The sequence below is a fragment of the Phyllostomus discolor genome, chromosome 4 (genome assembly GCF_004126475.2).
Source record: "Phyllostomus discolor isolate MPI-MPIP mPhyDis1 chromosome 4, mPhyDis1.pri.v3, whole genome shotgun sequence".
Taxonomy (NCBI): domain Eukaryota; kingdom Metazoa; phylum Chordata; class Mammalia; order Chiroptera; family Phyllostomidae; genus Phyllostomus; species Phyllostomus discolor.
The window spans coordinates 4674718-4693219 of NC_040906.2; the positions used below are offsets into that span (position 1 = coordinate 4674718).

Sequence of the window (18502 nt, forward strand, 5' to 3'; positions counted from 1 at the left end):
CCGGGCCCGAGGCTCTCCCCTGACATCGTGGCTCCTCAGTACCTCTCTCACCCGGGCCTTCCTGTCAGCTGTGTGGCTTCAGATTAGGGGCCTAACGGGTCTCACCTGGACTGCTATGGCGGGCATGCAATGGGCTTCCTTGATGTTCACCTGGACCCCTTCCAATTCATTCTCTATAGAGCTACCAGAGACATCTTTCTAAACGGCGAATTCAAAATACTCGCACTTCGGTGCAAAGCAAACAAGGCCCTTCAAGGGTGGCCCTGGTCACACCTCTGGTTACAGTCCCCAACGTGACGCCACAAGCCCTTCCTAGGACGCAGGCACGCCAACAGCGCCCCCATCCTGGCACACCCCAAACCCCTGCTTGGCTCTGCCTGCACCAACCGGCTGTCAGCCGCTCCCCTTTCCTACACCGGAGTCCTCTCCCAGCCCCCAGAGCCCGGCACGGATCTCGAGGGCCACGCATCTGGGCAACGGGGCTGCAGCCTGTCTGCTGCGCGGTGACCGGCACGAAGCGGACTGCCAGCGCTCTCCTCGGGGTATTTTTGCTGCAGTCCACTTTCCCATGGACGGGAGATGGCAGGCCTCTACTTAGCTTGGCTGCGGTCGGTCATTTCACAGATTCTACCAAACGTTAGCTGCCCGTCCTTCACAGGCAAGCAGTCCTTGGCCTCTCACCCCTTCAGGCTCGCTGCCCACCACATCCCGCTCCAGCTGTGCTGAGGAAAACCCAACTGCAGTGGCAGTCATAACGAGCAAGCTGCCTTGTTGACCATGATTTTTAAAAGCCTCTCGGTTACGAGATTAAAGTGTGATGGGGTGAGTCACCGACATGGGTGTCTGCATGTAATCAGCAGAGTCCTGAGCCGGCACCACTCCCCACCCCGACTTCGTGCAGCAGTCGGAAGGATGAATCTAGAAAGTTTAGGGGGTTTCCTCTTATCATCAGCGCCCTCCTTCAGGGAGAGATAATCTCCACTTTTATGCCAAGTCTTAAGCCAGTACAGCCCCGTATCTGGTTAAAAGCTGTTCCGGGGCAGCTCCCGATGCCGACGACCCCTTTCCGGCAGCTCCCGGAGGGCACGGCGCCTGGCCAGGCTCCCGGGGCCGACTCCATCCCAGATCTTCTCAGGTGGGTCTGCCTCACTGACTGGAACTGTTTTCGAAAAGAAATTTCTGGGCCTCAGAAAAAAGTGTTTAAAAAGGAAGGGAGAACCTAAATGTAAATCCTAAAACCATAAAACTTCTGGAAGAAAACAGAGGAGAAAATCTTTATGACCTTGGGTTAGTCTAAGATTTCTTAGCCAAAAGCACAATCCATAAAAAAAAAGATGTTTGATAAATTGGACTTCATCAAAGTTTAAAAATTTGCTCGTCAAAAGAGGATGAAAAGACAAGCCAAAGACTAAAGGAAAATATTTGCAAATCACAAGTCTGATAGAGGATTTATGACCAGAATATGAAAAGAACTCTCAATACTCACTAATAAGAAACCAAACAACTCAACTAGAAAGTGGGCAAAAGCTGCAACCAGACACTTCATCAGAAAAGATACACAGATCGCAAATATGCATGTGAAAAGGTCCTCAGTGTCATTAGTCATCAGGGACATACAAACGAAAACTTCAGTGAAATACCACCACACACCTGTTAGCATGGTTCGAACACACACACACACGACCATACTAAGTGCCGGTGAGCATACGAAGAAACTGGAGTTCTCCTGCACTGCTGGTGAGTGAGTGGTCTAGCCACTCTGGAAAGATTCTGGCAGTTTTTCGTAAAGTTAAATATACACTTGGCGACCTTTTAAATATAAACCCAGCGACCTCCCCTTCTAGATATTTAACCAAGTGGAATGAAAACTTAATGGTTACGCACAAGCCTGTGGGCCAGTGTTTACAGCATCACTGTCCATGACCTCCCCAAACTGGAAACAAGCCAAGTGTCCCTCCGGTGCAAAATGGACAAATGGGCACGTCTCCCACATGGACAACTACCCTGAGGTAAAGGGAACGGCCTCATGCGACAGGCACAGGGGGGACCCCAGGGGCATGATGCCGTGTGGAAGCAGCTGGACTCCGAAGGCTACCAACTGTGACTCCATGTGCACCTCGCCCTGCACAAGGCCAAACTACCGGCAGAGGAAACGGACCAGTGGTCGCAGGGGCCGAGGCTCCAGGAGAGCTCCGACTACTCGGGGGCCTGCAGGAATCTCCTGGTAGGGCAGGGCCGTTCCGTGCTTTCTCTGCGGCGCGTGTAGCCTGTAGAGCTGCGCACTAGAAGAGCGAATCTCACCGAGCGTAAATTACGCCTCACTAGGGAAAAAAGTCGTTCTGGCTGAAAACGCAGCTGGCGGGGTGCAGTGTTTAGGGGGCAGGGCACGACGGTGTATAAGTCTGCCCTGTCACAGGGGACTGAGGGGTGCATTGAGCCCACAAATGACAAAACAAGTGCAAGTCGAAACACTAATAAAACACCATTTCCAACCTGTCACATTAACACAGATTAAATAAAACCCCCAAACCCTCACTTTGGTGAGAGGCAGCGACAATGCGGTATTGTTCCCTGCTGGGGAAAGCCTAAATTAGTCTAACCTTTCCGGAAAGTTATCTGCCAGTTTGCACCAAAAGCTCTGAAAATATTCTTGCTAAGTGATGGGTGGGTGACCGATGGCTATTTTTGGCTTACTTATTAATTTCTAAGTTCTTTTTAAATTTTTTAAAAAAGATTTTTTAAAATTTATTTTTAGAGAGGGGAAGGGAGAGAAACGTCAATGTGTGGTTGCCTCTCAAGCGCCCCCTACTGGGGACCTGGCCCACAACCCAGGCCTGTGCCCTGACTGGGAAGTGAACCGGCGAGCCTTCAGTTCGCAGGCTGGCACTCAGTCCACTGAGCCGCACCAGCCAGAACGGCACACCACACACAAAAGCAAGAACTAAAAACGACGTATGACAACAACATTGGGGGGGGAGTTCTTTAAACCATGGTATAATTATGCACATGGAACATTTTGCAGCTCCTATTTGAAGGGCCTGGAGAGCGATGTACGAAACCTCCTCTCCTTCCCTCTCCTGCTCACGGACCTTGTGTGGTGTCCCCGGTGAGTGAATCAGTGCCAGCTCCTGATGCTGCAGGCATGACCCAGTCTGAGCTCTTACTGCCGCACTCGCTGCACACACTCAGCAGCCTGGGCCGCTCCCTTCCTCACCCCTGCACCTGCATTCCCCATCCCCCCCTCTGCCCAGACCATCCGAAACACCACAAGTGAGGCAAAGTGCTTTCTCCTGGTGCCACCAGCCCTGTCTATGCCTGGCCGGCTTATTCTCCATTGGAGGAGGCTCTTCTGTGAGGACAGAGATGGGTCGTTTCTCGGCACCTGGCCGCTCCTCTCCCTTCCACAGGGAGCTGGCTACGTGTCAAGCACTGTTCTAAGTGTTTGATGGGTCCCGCTCATCACCTAACAAGGGCCCTACGCACAGGCCCTGTTTATTTCCGTGTTATCGACTGTTCCCTCACAACGTGTTATCTCATTTTATTCATCACTGCAGGAAACCGAGGCACAGAGAAGTTCAAGACGCATGGCTACATGCGACGGGGTGCGAGCCCCGGCTGGCCGTCTGGGGCGGGGTCTGTGCTCGTGAGTCCGCACTCTCTAACTGTTCACTGACTCGATGCTGGTGGCAACAGGGGAGTGGACCCCGGCCCAACGCAGTCTGGAGCAGAAGCACGTGCCAGAGAGGAGTTCAGGGCGAGGACCCTGCGCACACAGGACGGATCTCCGTGAGGACCAAGAAGAAGTCCTCGGCCACGAGGAGCCAGGCATCCAGGCCAGGAAGCTGGATAGCCACAGGTGGGGGAAGGGGACACACTCCGACAGCGCCCTGCCCCCTCTGCGTGAGCCCAGAACCAGGCTCGGCAGGCCAGCCAGGGAGGCAGGCCAGAGGGTGAGCTTGGCCGGCCGGAAGCGTGCAGGAAGGGCTAAGCCCCGCACTTGGCAGGTGTGGGGGCAGGAATGGAAGGGGAGAGCTCCTCGTTATTTACAGAAGGAAACTGATTGTAGCGAGTCAGTTTCAAACCGCCTGATGGCCAAGCCCCCGCTCTCAGAGCTCAGAAACAGCTCCCCATTCAAGAGTTCCCCAAACCCTGTGGCCTGCGAACCACCTTCAGGAAAACGGCCACCGACGAGCTGACGAGCGACCTGCTGGGACCCCCTCCTTCCCCGCTGTCGCCCCTCCGTTCTGCACTCGTGTCCCTCCACAGGGCAGATCTCCGTGACCACGGGAGGTCACAATTCCAGGGGCAATGAAACCATTTCTAATTCATTTTCAGAATTTCTAGCATTTTCCTACAGCAAATTGCTAACTTGTATTTTGCAGAAATTTTCAAAACAGGATGACCTTGTCCCTAGTCAACTTTTTAAGGTGGCTCCTTCATACACAGCCAGTGCCACGTAAACCACCAGGACAGCCGCTTCCACACAGCCCACACGACACGGCCAGGCCTCTCTCCGTGTGTCCCCTTCCTCTACCAGGCATTACGCTACCCCGAGGGCTGGGACACCGAGGGCTGGGACACCGAGGGCTGGGACCGTGTTCTAATTTCCCCTTTGTCACCGGCCCCTTGCACAGTGCACTTTGTGCCGACAGGCGGTCAGAAACTACGTGGGGTCTCAGGGCGGTAGGTCACAAGGGATATTCTGAAGTCACAAAATAATTTCAAGGTGCTTCACTTCTCCTTAGTTAAAAACATGTCTGCCATGAGTCATTTAAAATGGGAATGATGCCCTGGCTGGCGTGGCCTGGTAGACTGAGTGCTGGACTGAGAACCAAGGGGTCTCTGGTTTGAGTCCCAGTCAGGGCACATGCCTGGGTTGTAGGCTTGGTCCCCAGTAGGGGGCGCTTGAAAGGCAACCACACACTGATGTTTCTCTCCCTCTCTTTCTCTATTCCTCCCCCCCTCTCTAAAAATAAATAATTAAAAAAATGGGAATGGTATAAGTTAAAACACAAACTTGTTATAATACCAGCATTCTTTACAAATGTGGGAATTTCTTGAGAAATAGCAGGACCGCGCCTTCAGGTGCTAGCCTGCAAGGCAGGCGGAACGTCCTCAGCACCCATGGGCCTCGGGTGACTTGGAAAGCTGGGAACAGCTCTCAGCCTGCCTCTTCCAGGCCAGCGCGCAGATTTATGAGTGAGAAAGGAGGGACGGCAAGGGCCCCGCCTTCTGCCCAGCTGGTGATTGAGAATGCAGGTGGGAGGGAGAAGGAGGGGAATGAGAAACAAAACTACAAAATGAAGCAGATGCACACCTACCAAGTGCTCCACCCGGCGCCCAGAGCAGGACAGCAGGGCGGAGGCAGCAGGATTCCGGAGGCAGAGGGTGTATGGGTCTCAGGGCAGCAAGGGGGGCCCAGGCCACTCCAGGCGGGGAAGCATGCAGGACGAAGGTAGAGGGGGGGTTAGGGGTGATGGGGAGACAGGGACCACCAAGCACGGACACATCGAAGAGGGCCTCCAAAGCCAGGAGGCATTTGGGTCAGATGGAGCGAGTCAGTAGTTTTCAAAGGCTGGTCGGAGATCAGCAAAATGAGAAAAAGGTTTTCCATAAAGCACAAAGTACAAGACAGTCCTATATTGTGAAATTATATCTTTTCCTTTTTTGGTGCTAAAATGTTTTCAATGATAAAATCATGGAGATAGCAGATGGCAATTGGCTTTTTAGGAAAATGTCCTTGTTCGGCAAAGTTAACACCTAGCAATCCTGTATCTTGCCCCAGAATATTCACGGAAACCTTACACGGAACCTCACGGAAACCGTAGGATCTTGAGTGACAGGTGAAAGCACATTTCGGGGAAAGCCGGCAGCAGAGTTTAAGGCCGACGGCGAACAGAACAGAAGCAGAGCCCCCAGCTCGCTGAACCACACACTCGAAACCAGCCAGGCCCGCCCAGGAGGCAGTCATGGCGGCAATCTCAGCGCGGGCCGCAAGGGCGCCCCTCCCCCATGCAGGTCTTGCTAACGTCCAAGGGTTCCCTGTCTCTTACGGGGCCATTTGGCTCACGGGTGAGTGACGCGGGGTGTGACATGGGGGCGGTGCGGGGACGTGCCGAGTGTCCCGTGAGTGCAAAGAGGAGAGCCCAGCGTTGTCCCTGCCTGCGTGCTCCGCCAGGAGAACAAAGGCCCGGCCGGAGGAAGCAGAGGCTGACACTCAGCCCAGGCCTGTCCCCCCGAGACCAGTTTGGACCCCTGCCTGAAACGCTGGGGAGCACGGAGCAGGCAGGGACTAGCGGTTCAGGAAACGAAGCGTTCTGGAGTTAGGAGTGTCTGTAAATCATCCCGGCGAACGTCTGCCAGGAGCTGAAATGAACGGGTGTCATTTCTTTCTTTAACACGTGTAACTCTGGGACTTTAATTACTGACCTGAAAAGAAAATAAAAGAAAGGGGGAGAGTCTAAGTGCTTCCTGACCCGGAAGACAGGCCCGAAGAGCCAACTTCCCTGCCCGGCCCCCAGGAGCTCCCTACACACCACCTTGTCAGCGTGAGAGCCCTCCGTCTCACCCCACTGCCCTCTGGAAACACGGGGGACTCCACTGGAGTCATCTGGGCACCCTCTCAGCCCCAACTGTGAACTGCGATGTGAGTTCCTTTCCCAGACGGCCCGGCAGCAACTGACCCAGAACCCGCCTTGTGGAAACCATTTCCATTAGAAGCAAAACCGGGTCCTGATCAGAATCCCCAGAGGGGACATCAGACGACGAGGGATCCCACCAGAGTGGACAAATCGTCTCCTCGTTGTCACGGGGGTGAGGACAGCAGCTCATATTAGCTTACCCCCCAGGGAATTTTTTCGAGAGACGGGTGTGGGAACTGGGTGCCTTGCCTACCTTTCCAGGTGAGGCCCCCTGGGGGTCTCTGTGCTTCCTCCCAGAGGGGGCGCAGCCTGGTCTGAGGACCCCGTGGTGGGCACAGACTGCTCAGGATGCTTCAGAAGCACCGCCAGCCCCCCGGGCCGCTGAGGCTTCCTGGCTCCTCGCGCCTGTCCGGGCAGCTCCCCCTCGAGAAAGTCCTCATTACACCTCCTAAACCCTGGGTGCCCTGGCAAGCAATCAGACACCCAACCCTTTTATTCAAAGGGGGAGGAAACCTCTCTGATTCATAACGTGCACTTAATTCTCTTATACAGACACACCTCGCTTCTAGAGCTACCGTCCCGCTCCCAGTCGAGCTACTGTCACGTCCCTTTAAAAAGAGAGCCGTGTAGAGACCTTGAACCACTTTCTGGAAGGCAAGCACTGTGTGGGGGCTGGAGATTCGGAGGGGGAAAGGCTGTTCTTCCCCTCAGGAACTCAGTCTAGAGAAGGAGACAGGGGAGCACGTGGAAAATGACCAGGCAACGTGACTGTGACGAGAGGAGTGACGGGTGCAAAGAAAGAGCGAGGGGGCCCGGGCGGAGGGCGTGGGTGGGCAGACCGGTGCAGACCTCCGCGTGTGCGGGGGGATGGGGAGCTCCCCTCTGCAGCTTCCTGGGAGCGCAGGGCGGCAGGGTGGGCAGGGCAGGGTGTCAGGAGGGCTTCCCCACCTACAACAAACGAGCCCAGGGAACAGGATGGCAGAAGAAACTGGAAAGCAAACACCGAAGCTTCTGGGGGCGCGGCAGGAGCCCGGTTTCCTTTCTGAAGGTGCAGCAAAAGCAGCCTCCAAGGCTGTGCCGAAGGTCCGTGCTGGCCATTCTGACCCGGAGCAGAAGCAGGGCTGCTGGGCCTCACGGGCAGCCACCACACCGGAGGGCAGGGCCCCGAGGAGCAGGGGCCACACGGGGACCGTCCCTGGAGCACCCAGAGTGCCCGGCGGAGGGCAGGCTTCCCTCCCAGCCCTCGCCACTGTCCGCTCCCTCCGAGCTCTCTAATCAGGGTTTCTTTCCACAGCACCGATTTCTCCTGGGCTGTGTGCTCCAGAGCTCTGTGCGGAACACCGAACCCGCTCAGGCTGCTTCTCTAACTCAGCTTTAATCAGTGGCAGCCAGAGGATCTTCATCTCAGTGTGATGTGTGTGTCTGCTTCTCAGTGGATGCAGGACTCGGAGGAGGAGAAATACCTTGTCTCTCCGAACCCAAGCATTTTGCATTCACAGATTCAACCAACTCTATTTTCAGTCCAGGGCTGGGACTCTGTGGATACGAAAGGCTGCCTGTGTGTATCATTCTACGCCACTTTTTTTTTTAAGATTTTATTTATTTATTTTTAGAGAGGGAAGGAAGGGCAAAAGAGAGAGAGAGAAAAATCGATGTGTGGTTGCTGCGGGCCGTGGCCTGCAACCCAGGCATGTGCCCTGACTGGGAATCGAACCTGCGACACTTTGGTTCGCAGCCCTCGCTCAATCCACTGAGCTACGCCAGCCAGAGCTGCCTATGCCACTTTTTTACATCAGGAACGTGCGTACCTGCAGACTTGGGTATTTGTGGAGTGTCCTAGAACAATCCCCGGTGGACAGCGAGGGCGATCGTATCTCCCTGAAATCTCAACAGGGATGACGCCCCGCATCCTCCAGCTCTCCTTCCAGTCGTACCCCCTGCACCACCTGGGAGCCAGGGATTCCCTGCCCAGGCCAGCCCTCCTTCACTTACTCTTCCACCCCAGGACCACCAGGTTTGCTACTCCTTCAGCCCTCTGTCAGCCGAAAAGGTAGCCCCTTGGTTTTGTCTTACTGGAGTTTCCTGTAAGCACACAGAGTTCCTCCCAAATGCACTGTGCAGCTTTAGGGTAGGAAGTCTGTCTTCCACTGCCCAAGGCCCCTTCACAGAACTGTGAGCAGTATCTGAGACACAGCCGGGACTCAAGGAATGCCTGTGCAGCGAGGGCCGCAATCGGGTCCGCTTCTGTACGTTTAACAACTTCCAGAACAACACCACTCGTGGCCCTGCTAACTTCTGAAAGTTGTGAGCGGGTGACTATGAGATGCGCCTTAAGGGGGGGCGAGTGGGACGAGCCCACGGAGAGTTCAGGTCACAACAACAAGCCGCTCAGCAGGGTCCCTCTGACACTCAGCGACACGTGTTGGTCTTGACGCGCATGTCAACAAGCCACGGGTGGTGGTCAGCGCACACAAGTGGCTGCAATTAGTGTTCCCGACAGACAACTGGGTCAAGTTTTCGAGCCTGTCTCCTGTTTGTGCCGTGGGGTGTGTGAATACGGACCGTCTTCCCCGATCCCACGTGATACTCCAGTGGATCGCTGAGTCCATCTCTGTTTCCCTCACAGGAAGACGGCCATGCCCCCGCTCCAGCTGCCCCCTCCCACCCAGGGGCCATTCTAGAAGCCTGGGGACTGCAGGGCTCAGAGGGGCACAGCCGTGGCTGCAGACTTATTTATAAACGAGATGGAAAACTCGAAGTGACGAACTCCTGCGTTCCTGGTAGAAGCCTTCCTGGACTGTTTGTCTCTACCTTGGAAAGAAACATCACGATTCTTGCGGGGGCGGGGGGGGGGCACAGGTTACGAAGAGTGGCTTCGTCCTCCTCGTCCTCGTTCAGTTAGGTTTCCTTATGCTCGCTCACGCGAGGCCGACCCGAACAGTGCCTGACAGCTCCTATGCACAGGAGGCAAGGGCCAAAGAGGGGCCAGACAGGACGATCACGCCCATCCTCCTCACCGACACAAAACCCAAACAGCCGAGAGCTGGAATGCTCATTTCTTGAACACAAATGTGCTGGAGCGAAGGAAGAGAAACATTCTTAACTGTAATTTGTAAATGTGTGACGCAACAGAGCACACTGCTGCCTACAGCAACAGGGGCGGAGGGGAGGGACCCCGCAGTCCCCACACAGCCCTGCTCTGTCAGGGCCCGTCCCCTCCTCCAGAGTGCCCGGCAAGATGGCAGAGCCGCACCCCCCCCCCCCCCCCCCCCGGGCGGGACAGGCGAGGGGCTGGGTCGGCGGAGACCTGGCTGCAGAGGCTGCCAGCAGAGGTGGGAAATGAGAGCCACAGCTCTCTTTGCTTCAGGCTGACTAAAGCTGCCTGGCTGTGGACGGCTCGAGGGAGCTGGTGCTGAACGGATCTATTCCTCTTCTTCTGGCCTCCAGTCGGACCTGCTAAGCGTGGTACTAGCCACGGGAATAATTTGCTTAATCGCATGAAACCGTCCTGGGAGCTGGCTTAGCACAGCCGTCCTCCGTCCCCCAGCCCGTTCCCCGTGTCACTGCGGCGGGGCCGTGGGCCACGGGCCAGCTCCGGCCTTCCGCCTGCTTTCGTATGGCCTGTGCGCCAATGATGGCTTTTATACTTCTAAATAAATAAAAATTAATTTTGCGACATGCAAATTACATGAACTTCAAGTTTCAGTGTCCTTCACATTTTATCGGCACAGCCGCACGCATGGCTGGTCTGTCTCCGGCTGCTTCCACACCGCAACGGCACAGCTGAGTACCTGAGCCAGACCCCGGGGCCAGGAAGCCTAAAATGGTTACTATCTGGCCTTCTAGAGAAGTCTGCAGACCCCTGACTTAAGAGCGGCTAGGCCAAGGTCATCCTTAACAGCATTCCACAGCACCCTGGATCCCAGGTACTTAAAAATTATTTCGATGAACACGTTTACCTTTACAATCAAGTCCTCTCAAAGAAACGACCTCAAGTTCGAGCTTCAAAATTGTGGCAGGTAGAAATCGTGTAAGACTCAGCTGAGAATTTAGTAAAGGCCCCTTTGGTTGGGAGGAATTTGCCTAAGAAGATGAAAATACATTTTCCTCATTACAACTTTCTCTAAATTCAGCAAGTCACGTTTGGAGCCAGTCCCATCCTGTGACCACCTGCTGGGGACCCAGAAGAGGGCCCCGTCGGGCTCATGTCTTCAGGAGCCTCAGGACGAGTGGCCTCCAGCTGCTCTCACCAGCCCGAGGGAGGGCGGCCGGAGGGAGAGCCCCAGGGAGTGTGGGTGAGCTTTCCCGAAAACAGCCAACGTCCTGAAGATGCTGCTGCTTGGGAGTTCTGTTCAGCGCCCTGCTGCCCTTCCCTGCAGCCCCTTCTGAAGGCCGTGGCTAGGACAGAACGGCACATCACAGCCAGGCAACGGCCTCGTCCTCCCTGGAAGGGAGGCTGCAGGGGGACGCAGAGCCAGGGAGCGCGAGGGCCGAGGGCGCACCGCTGCAGACGCTGGGCAGCTCCGCTCGAGGGTGTTCAGTGTGGTCATCGGGGCAGGTGGGGGGCGGGGGCCAGGTTACTCTGCATTTCTGAAATCACAGTGACCTCCAAACCATGGAGTCCTTGGCCCAGCAAACAGGTGCCGTGCTGGGTCCTCCACCTTAGTCTTTCCAAAGGTCATCGTGGTTGCACTGACTTCTGGGGAAGGTGACACTTCTGGGTTGGCAGATTTGTTCTACATTCAAGGGCACGTGCGGGCAGTGGGCACGTGAGAACAGGTGGGCACCGCTGAGCAGGCCACCGAGCCGGCTGGCGAGGGCCGCACGGGCGCCCCTGCTGCAGGAGACGGACGCACACCTCCCGCCGCTGCAGCGGGGTGCCATACCCCCCTGGGGCAGCAAGGAATCAATCCGGAGGATGCAAAGCCCTTATTATCAAACCTTCATTAACTGGAACCTAATTAGGACTTTTAAGGGCTTGTTTTTCTCACTTTAAAGGAAACCCTTTCTCTTAAGTCAGCATGGTGTAAATGGAGGGACAGTGAACCAAGAGTTAGCTATACGGACCTCTTGCAACGTGAGTAACTTATTTAACCTTCGGGGCTTCGGCTCTCTGATTTATAGAGTGAGAGGGCTAGCGAGATGCGGACACCGAAAGCTACCGGTATTTTCAGCAATACCATCCTGCTTCTAAGACGGGGGTGTCACACTCATTTTCCGCAGGGGCCACGCCAGCTTTGCGGTTGCCTTCAAAGGACTGAATGTAACATCAATTTACCAGCTCCCTCGCAGTTAAGGGGCAGCTACATTTATACAGCCCTAAAATTCTCGCAGCCCTTTGAAGGCAACCGGGAGGCTGACGTGGTCCCCGGTAAAAGTGGGTGTGACAGCCCTGCTCGAAGACACGCCAGCAGATCAGTGTCAGCCTGTGATCATTCTCCCGTGGACTTCCATCCCTCCCGATGTGAGATGAGATCACCAGTGGTCTTTTATAGTTTTTAGAGCATTTCACATGTTTAATTCAATCAAGCCGCATAACAGTCTGCTGGGGTGAGGTCTCGGAACCGCCGTAACAGAAGCCCTTTCATGTGATGTGCGTGAAGACGTGGCTGGTTGCTCTAGGAGCTGCCCGGGGAGGGGAGCCACGCAGAAGAGACACATGGGTCGCTGCACATTTGTTTTAACTTAGAGAGATGCCCATGAACTGTTCTCTGAAATGTAAATCTTTTCAAGAGTATGCTCATTGGATTTCTACGTACTTTTTTTCTGAAAAAAAAAAAAAAACTGCACTTATAATAATTCATTGTGTATAACTTATAGTTTTTGTTTCTTTAAAAGAAAGAAGTTAGACATTGGTAAGGCAATCCGAGTCCAGAACTCCTCCTGAATTGTATAATTGTGCCCTACTCTTCTATCACTGTCACGCCCACACAGCAGGATTTTTGAAGACTCGGCTTCATCACGTCTTTCCGAACCATTTCGTTTTCGCGGAAACAGCGGCTTTCTTTTGTACGCTCTCACTCAACCAGCTCACCTAACATTTAACAGAGCCGCACCGGGCATGTGCAGCATGCCATGGCGCTGGCCGCCGTGTCCTGCAGAAGGAGCGGGGGCCCAGGCTGAGAGGACCAGAGGGTGTCCAGGCAACATGTGTAGGGAGGCAGGCGCAGAGGCTCGTCTGGAGCCTGGGGAGGGAGGGCAGGGCGGGGAGTCTGGCATCATCAGCACCCAGTTAGCAGTTAAAACCACAAGAGGTGAAGGACTCCATCCAGGGAGGGGGTGTGGGTACAGGACAAAAGGGGGCGAGTAGGCCCCAAGGAATGCCGCCTCAGAGGGCGAGCGGGGGAAGAGCTTCCTGCAGGGGACCAGCAGACCTGGCTGGCTGGCGATGAATGAAGGGAAGCAGAGCACCCGGAAGCGGTGAGCTTCAAAGGGTCAAATGCAGGACCGAGCCTGGAAGCGAGAGCTGAGGAGCATCCTTGGGCTTGACCACCAGGCAGCCACGGGCGAGTGAGAGTTTGCAAGTGTCCACCCCCCGGAAGGATCTCACCGAAGGGAGGAAAGGCTCTGTCGTCTGGCATGGCTTTAGCCCCTCTCCTACCTTCAGGGGCCACTCTGCCTGCTGGCCCCCAGCTGGCATTCCCGTGCAGAGAGGCCTGCTCGGGCTGCCTGGCCCAGGCCAGGGGAGGGGCCGCAGGCGACTCCAGGCTCTCCCGAGCCCAGGCAGGACAGATCAGCCCTCACCTGAGAGCTGCTACCTGACTCCTAGGTCCACGGCAGCAGCTACTTGCAGTGCTTGCTGAGAAGCATTTGTGCAAGTTCATCTCCAAAGGCAGGATGATATGAAATCCTCAACTAGAAGCTTTCAAAGCGAGGCCTTTGAGCCCTCTCCAGGTGGAAGGGCTCAGAGAAAGAATCCTCGGTGAGGCCGCACTCTGCCACTGGTCTGGTAAACAGCTCCACCGGCCAAGCCTGCGGGCCCGCTCCTTCTGTCTGACACCTGGAGTCCCCACACCAGGTGGTGACCAGGAGGGAGAGCGAGTGCCCCGGGATTTGCGTGAGAGACATAATAAATAAGAAAAACTGCACGATCTGGAACACAGGCTCTGCTCTGTATGTCCTGACAAGTGACGACGGAACTCCTGGATCCTAACAGTCACCGACTGTCAGACTGTCAGACGGGGCGGCTCAGCCAGGTCCCAGTGCCGGCTGCCTGCGCCCCAGGGGGTGTGGCTGGGACACTCAGGAGCGTCAGTGCCATTGCGGGCCACCGCTTCCTTCCACAGCCACCGTCCCACAGTCTCCCCACTTCCTTGCTTCTTGAGCTGGTGACTTCGGATTTGCAAACATATAACTCTTTTGGGAAGACAAGGAATAACAAGAAATATTTTTTCTTTAAACCCCACAATTAGATACGGTCAACTCCTTCCTCAGATGCGAGGTAGAAACTGAGGCCAGGACCAGACGCTAGACACGGCCTTACTGGGTTGGGCCAGCCAGGGTTTGGGGTCTCAGAGCCACAAGGCAGACCCCGCCCTTCGGCCTGGGCTCACAGTGCCAGGCCTCCTGTGCCTGGGGAGCCAGGAGGGTGGGCGGGAGTCAGGTCCTGCCTGCCTCAGCGGACACTGTCTCAGGGCAGTGGCTGGGGAAGGGAGACGCAGGGGCGGGCTGAGAGTGCCACGCCGCATCCCACGCACGCCGCATCCCACGCACGCCGCATCCCACGCACGCCGCATCCCACGCACGCCGCATCCCATGCACGCTGGCCTCGGGCACAAGCGGGCCCGTTGTCTGCACTGAGAAGGGGAAGGCACTGACCTGATCCAGACGCAGCGCGCCGTCCAGAAACCGCTGCTTGCGTAACTCCTTTGCGATTCGGTGGAGATTCAAGACCGCCTGGTGCACCTCCTCACTGCTGTGCTCCGGGGAGATGGGGGGCAGCTCCCCCTCCGGGATCCTCTGAGTCGGGCTCTCAATCATGCTCTGTGCATGCTCGTAGCTCAGTTTGGTGCAGGAGCGGATGACGGTCCGGCCAAACCATTCACTAAGGATCTGCAGGGGGACAGACGGTGAGGTTCTGCTTACACGCAACCCCTCACCCCCACACCACCCTGCACGGACTCTCTGCTCAGAGCGCTGTCAGCTTCCGGCTGGGCACCAAGACTGACTGATGTGGAAGCTGCCGCCAGCAGGGAGCTCAGACTCTATCAGACGTGGACTTAACAGGCACGGAGGCCTACGGAAGGTCTACGGAAGGTCTCCGAACACGAGACTTGAGGGGAAGGGCCTGTGGGGGCTTTGTCATTAGCCTGGGTGCGAGGTCATCAGTGCCAAAGCTGAAGAGGGAAGAAGGGCTAGAGGCCAAAGACGTGACGGGTGGGGAATCCGTGGGCTTGGTGACGGACCCGATGTCCGGTGAGGGAAGAGGTGGGGCCACGGACAGAAACCGAGAGCAGAGTGGGGGTAGGAGGAGAAAGTCGGCTCCGGCTTGTTCTCTTGGGGTCATTTATGCGGACACAAAGGCCCAGGACAGGGTTTCTCAGCCTCAGCACTACTGGCTGATTCATCATTGCTGGGGGCTGTCATGTGCATTGCAAAATGCTTAGCCATGCCCTTGAACTCTGCCCGTTAGGTGCCAGTGGGCCCTCGCCCCAGCCCCCTGAGTCGACAACCCAGATCACCTCCGGACATTGCTGGCGCGCCCTGGGGCAGCTCGGCCCGGCTTCCCACCAACTGGGCTCCAACCAGCCCAGGAGCGGCGCTCACTCAGGGGCGGGATCACCACTGATTTCTACTTGACCCTTTCAACTTGTCTGTGTTTTCTACAAGGAGCATTTATTACTTTTAAAACAAAAATAAAATGAACAGTGAACTATCTGGGGGACTCCTGGGCCTGAGGGGCAGGGGGGAGACCGGGTGTGGCCCTGGGGCAGCGGCTGGGCTGGAGGCAGGGAGAAGGTCTCCGGGACCTCAGCCGAAAGAAAGAGAAGGCAAGCAAAAGGCTAAACAGCCTACCAGCGCCTCCACATTAGGGAACAACAGGAAAAGCTGGGGGGTGAAAACGAACCAGAAACGAGGGACTGAAAGAGACAGGAGGACAGGCAGGAGTGCCCGATGACGACGACGTTAGGAGGAGCAGGAGAAGGGGCTGCAGGGGAGGAGCCGCAGGGGCACCACAGACGGCCCGCGGCGCTCCGGGTGAGACGGGCACTGCGCACGCTTCCCGCCCGCAGCTGTGGGACGCACAGGGGCCACACGGGGCAGGCATTCGACCATCGTTCTGTGAACGAGGGAACTGAGGCCAGACACACTATGTCACCTGCCAGAGAACAAACGGCAAAGCCAGCAACGGACCCCAACAGTCCAGCCCCGGGGTCCATGCTCTGAACCCTGAGAGTACGTCAAATGCCACCTGGACATCGAGGAGGATGAGATCGAAGGAGAAGTCCTTGTACTTAGCATTTGCTTACTGGTGATCCTTAGGAAGGCTATTTCGGGGGGGGGGCATGTAGCACAGGGGGGTAGACGTCAGCATGCGCTACGGATGGGTCACAGAGATGACGTCACAGGGCAGCCAGAGCTCTGCCTCCCATCAGCCTCTCTCTCTCTCTCACATACACACACACGTGCGCACCACTCAGATAGCAGCATCTTGTGTGTGCGTCACATGTGACAAAGTGAGAGAAAGCTGGGGTGAAGGATGGGGGACGGGAGCCTCGGAGACGGCAACACGGAGATGACGGACCCCACAAAGACGGAAGGGCAGGGGGCTGTCATTCGGAGGGCGAGGGGACAAGCCAGCACGAAAGGCAGACTGACGGTGCAGGAGAACAAGCAGGTCCTGGGCCAGAGGGCCCCAGGGGGTGACCCACCCACGAGAGAGGGGCTGGGCCTGCAGGGGAGGCACCAGAGGCGATCTGGAGGGGGCAGGAGGGGCCCCGAGAGCACTCAGATCAGACAGTCCCGACCTACGGAGTCAAGTGCAAGGCGCGGAACAAGCGGGCTGAGTGGGCTTCAAGGGCAGGAGGAAACAGAAAAGCTTTGTGGTCAAGGCCGAGGGCAGCGTGATGCTGGAGCAAGGCGAACCCGGGTGTGCGAGTGGCAGGGAGGGCTGGGGCGAAGGGAGGGCAACCAGTCAGCGAGGAACCTTTCGGCCTGGGCTGCCACACCCCCCGCCCTCCCTGCCACCAGCCAAACCGTTCTGCTCGCAGGCTCCAAGACAATGCTTCCCTAAAAGGGTATCCGGAGGGCCCACAGGTGTGCCCGCTGGGGCGGGGGAGAGCCAGTGCAGAGGGGCTGTCCCCGCCTCTGACACCCTCACCTTCCCTTGGAGGAAGAACCAATGCTCTTAAATTGGCAGCCAGCATGCCCAGGGAGAGAGCGGTAGCAACTACCTGCATTTTTCTTTGATTCGGTGCAAAGAGCCTCATTATAATAGTCTTGGATCTGTAATATCAGACCCTCATTTTTCTTAAAATAAAAATACTCAAACTACACTTTCTGGATTATGCCAAGAACTGCTCCTCTCCAAAAATACGCGCAACTTGAACAGCATGCTCGGGTCTCCGCCGTGGCAGGCGGCCCCGACGGCTCGCAGGGGGCGTGCGCATGTGCTGACACCAGCAGGCGCGGCAGAGCCGGGCCCAGGCCCCGCCCAACATCCCAGGGGGGGAGTGGCACGCCCAGGTCTCCAGGAGAGCCGTGTGCCCTTCTGTCACATTCACGTTTCCCGAAAACGCCCTGCTGGTTGGTTGCTCCCACCTCCTCTACATTGACAGGCAGGGACCTATTGGTTCTGTGGTCACAAAGATGTTCCCTGGAGATCGGGCCTGTTTCCGTTCCTCCCTCTCATGCCAAACCAAGTCAGCCCTCCTCCTCCTGCCCGAGTCCACTTCTTGTGTCAGTGTGCGCTCAGGAAAGCCCTCCGCCCCGTTCTGCCCCGCCCCTCTCCCCCCCACACTGTGCAGGTCCTCTCTCGGACTCCCTCAGGCGTCCCGGTCACGGGATGTCTGGTCTCCTGGGGCCTGTGTCCCTTCGCCCTAGAGGACACAGGCAACCACCACACGCAGGCCAGAGAGATCCGCGCCATGACTGGGTGGGCCCCTATCTTCACGTGAGCTGCTGGGCTAATTACTTGACGAATCCGACGAGAGCCACCGACACAGAGAACAGACTGACAGTGGCCGGAGGGGAGGCAGGCTCGGGGACTGCGGGAAAGAGGTGAAGGGGTTAAGAAGAACAAACTGGCAGTGGGAAAACAGTCACGGGGACGTAGAGTACAGCATTAGGAATGTGGCCAGTAGTGTTGTAATAACTGTGTGTGATGTCAGGCGGGCACTGGAGATGCCGGGGGCGACACGTTCTGAGGTGTGTGAGTGTCTGACTGCTGTGCTGCTGTGCCCCTGAAACCAATACAGGCCCTCAGCAGAGCTCTGTCGCTCCCTCTGCACCCACGGACGGCAGTGCTGAGCCCCGACCAGGAGCCACGTTTCACCCTGACCAGCTCCTGGAATTTATTATCTGCAGCTTGGCAACCCGGGAAGCCTGCACTCCTTATGGAAGCTCCCTAACAGCACGTGCCACCTGCACCATCTCAGCGTGAGCCCCCCTTCCTGGCAGGCATCCCCGCTCCGCTCCTTAGGCCGTCTCCTCAGCCGCCAGCCCCCATCTCACCAGCGCACGAGGGCACCGCCGGCCCTGAGACGGCGGGGCTGGTGAGAAGTTCCCTACGTGGCCCGCACCCCAGGAAGCCTGCTTTGGGAACACGCGAAGGTGGACGGGAAAGCTCTGAAGAGCCGTCAAGAACCTCCCAGCCCTGGGACAGTGGCCTCCGCAGCAGAGCCCAGCCTGCTTTGTTTGAA

The 18502-nt window shown here is 56.7% G+C and overlaps 1 protein-coding gene across 3 annotated transcripts in view; it reads right to left on the reverse strand.

Moving 5' to 3' along the window:
- Positions 1 to 18502, reverse strand: part of DIS3L2 (DIS3 like 3'-5' exoribonuclease 2) — a 260872-nt gene that overhangs the window by 45750 nt on the left and 196620 nt on the right. For all 3 annotated transcript variants that reach the window (XM_028509578.2, XM_036022709.1, XM_028509579.2), the window contains one exon: positions 14460 to 14693. In XM_028509578.2, the coding sequence (XP_028365379.1) occupies positions 14460 to 14693 (234 nt within the window). The remainder of the gene's footprint in view (positions 1 to 14459; positions 14694 to 18502) is intronic.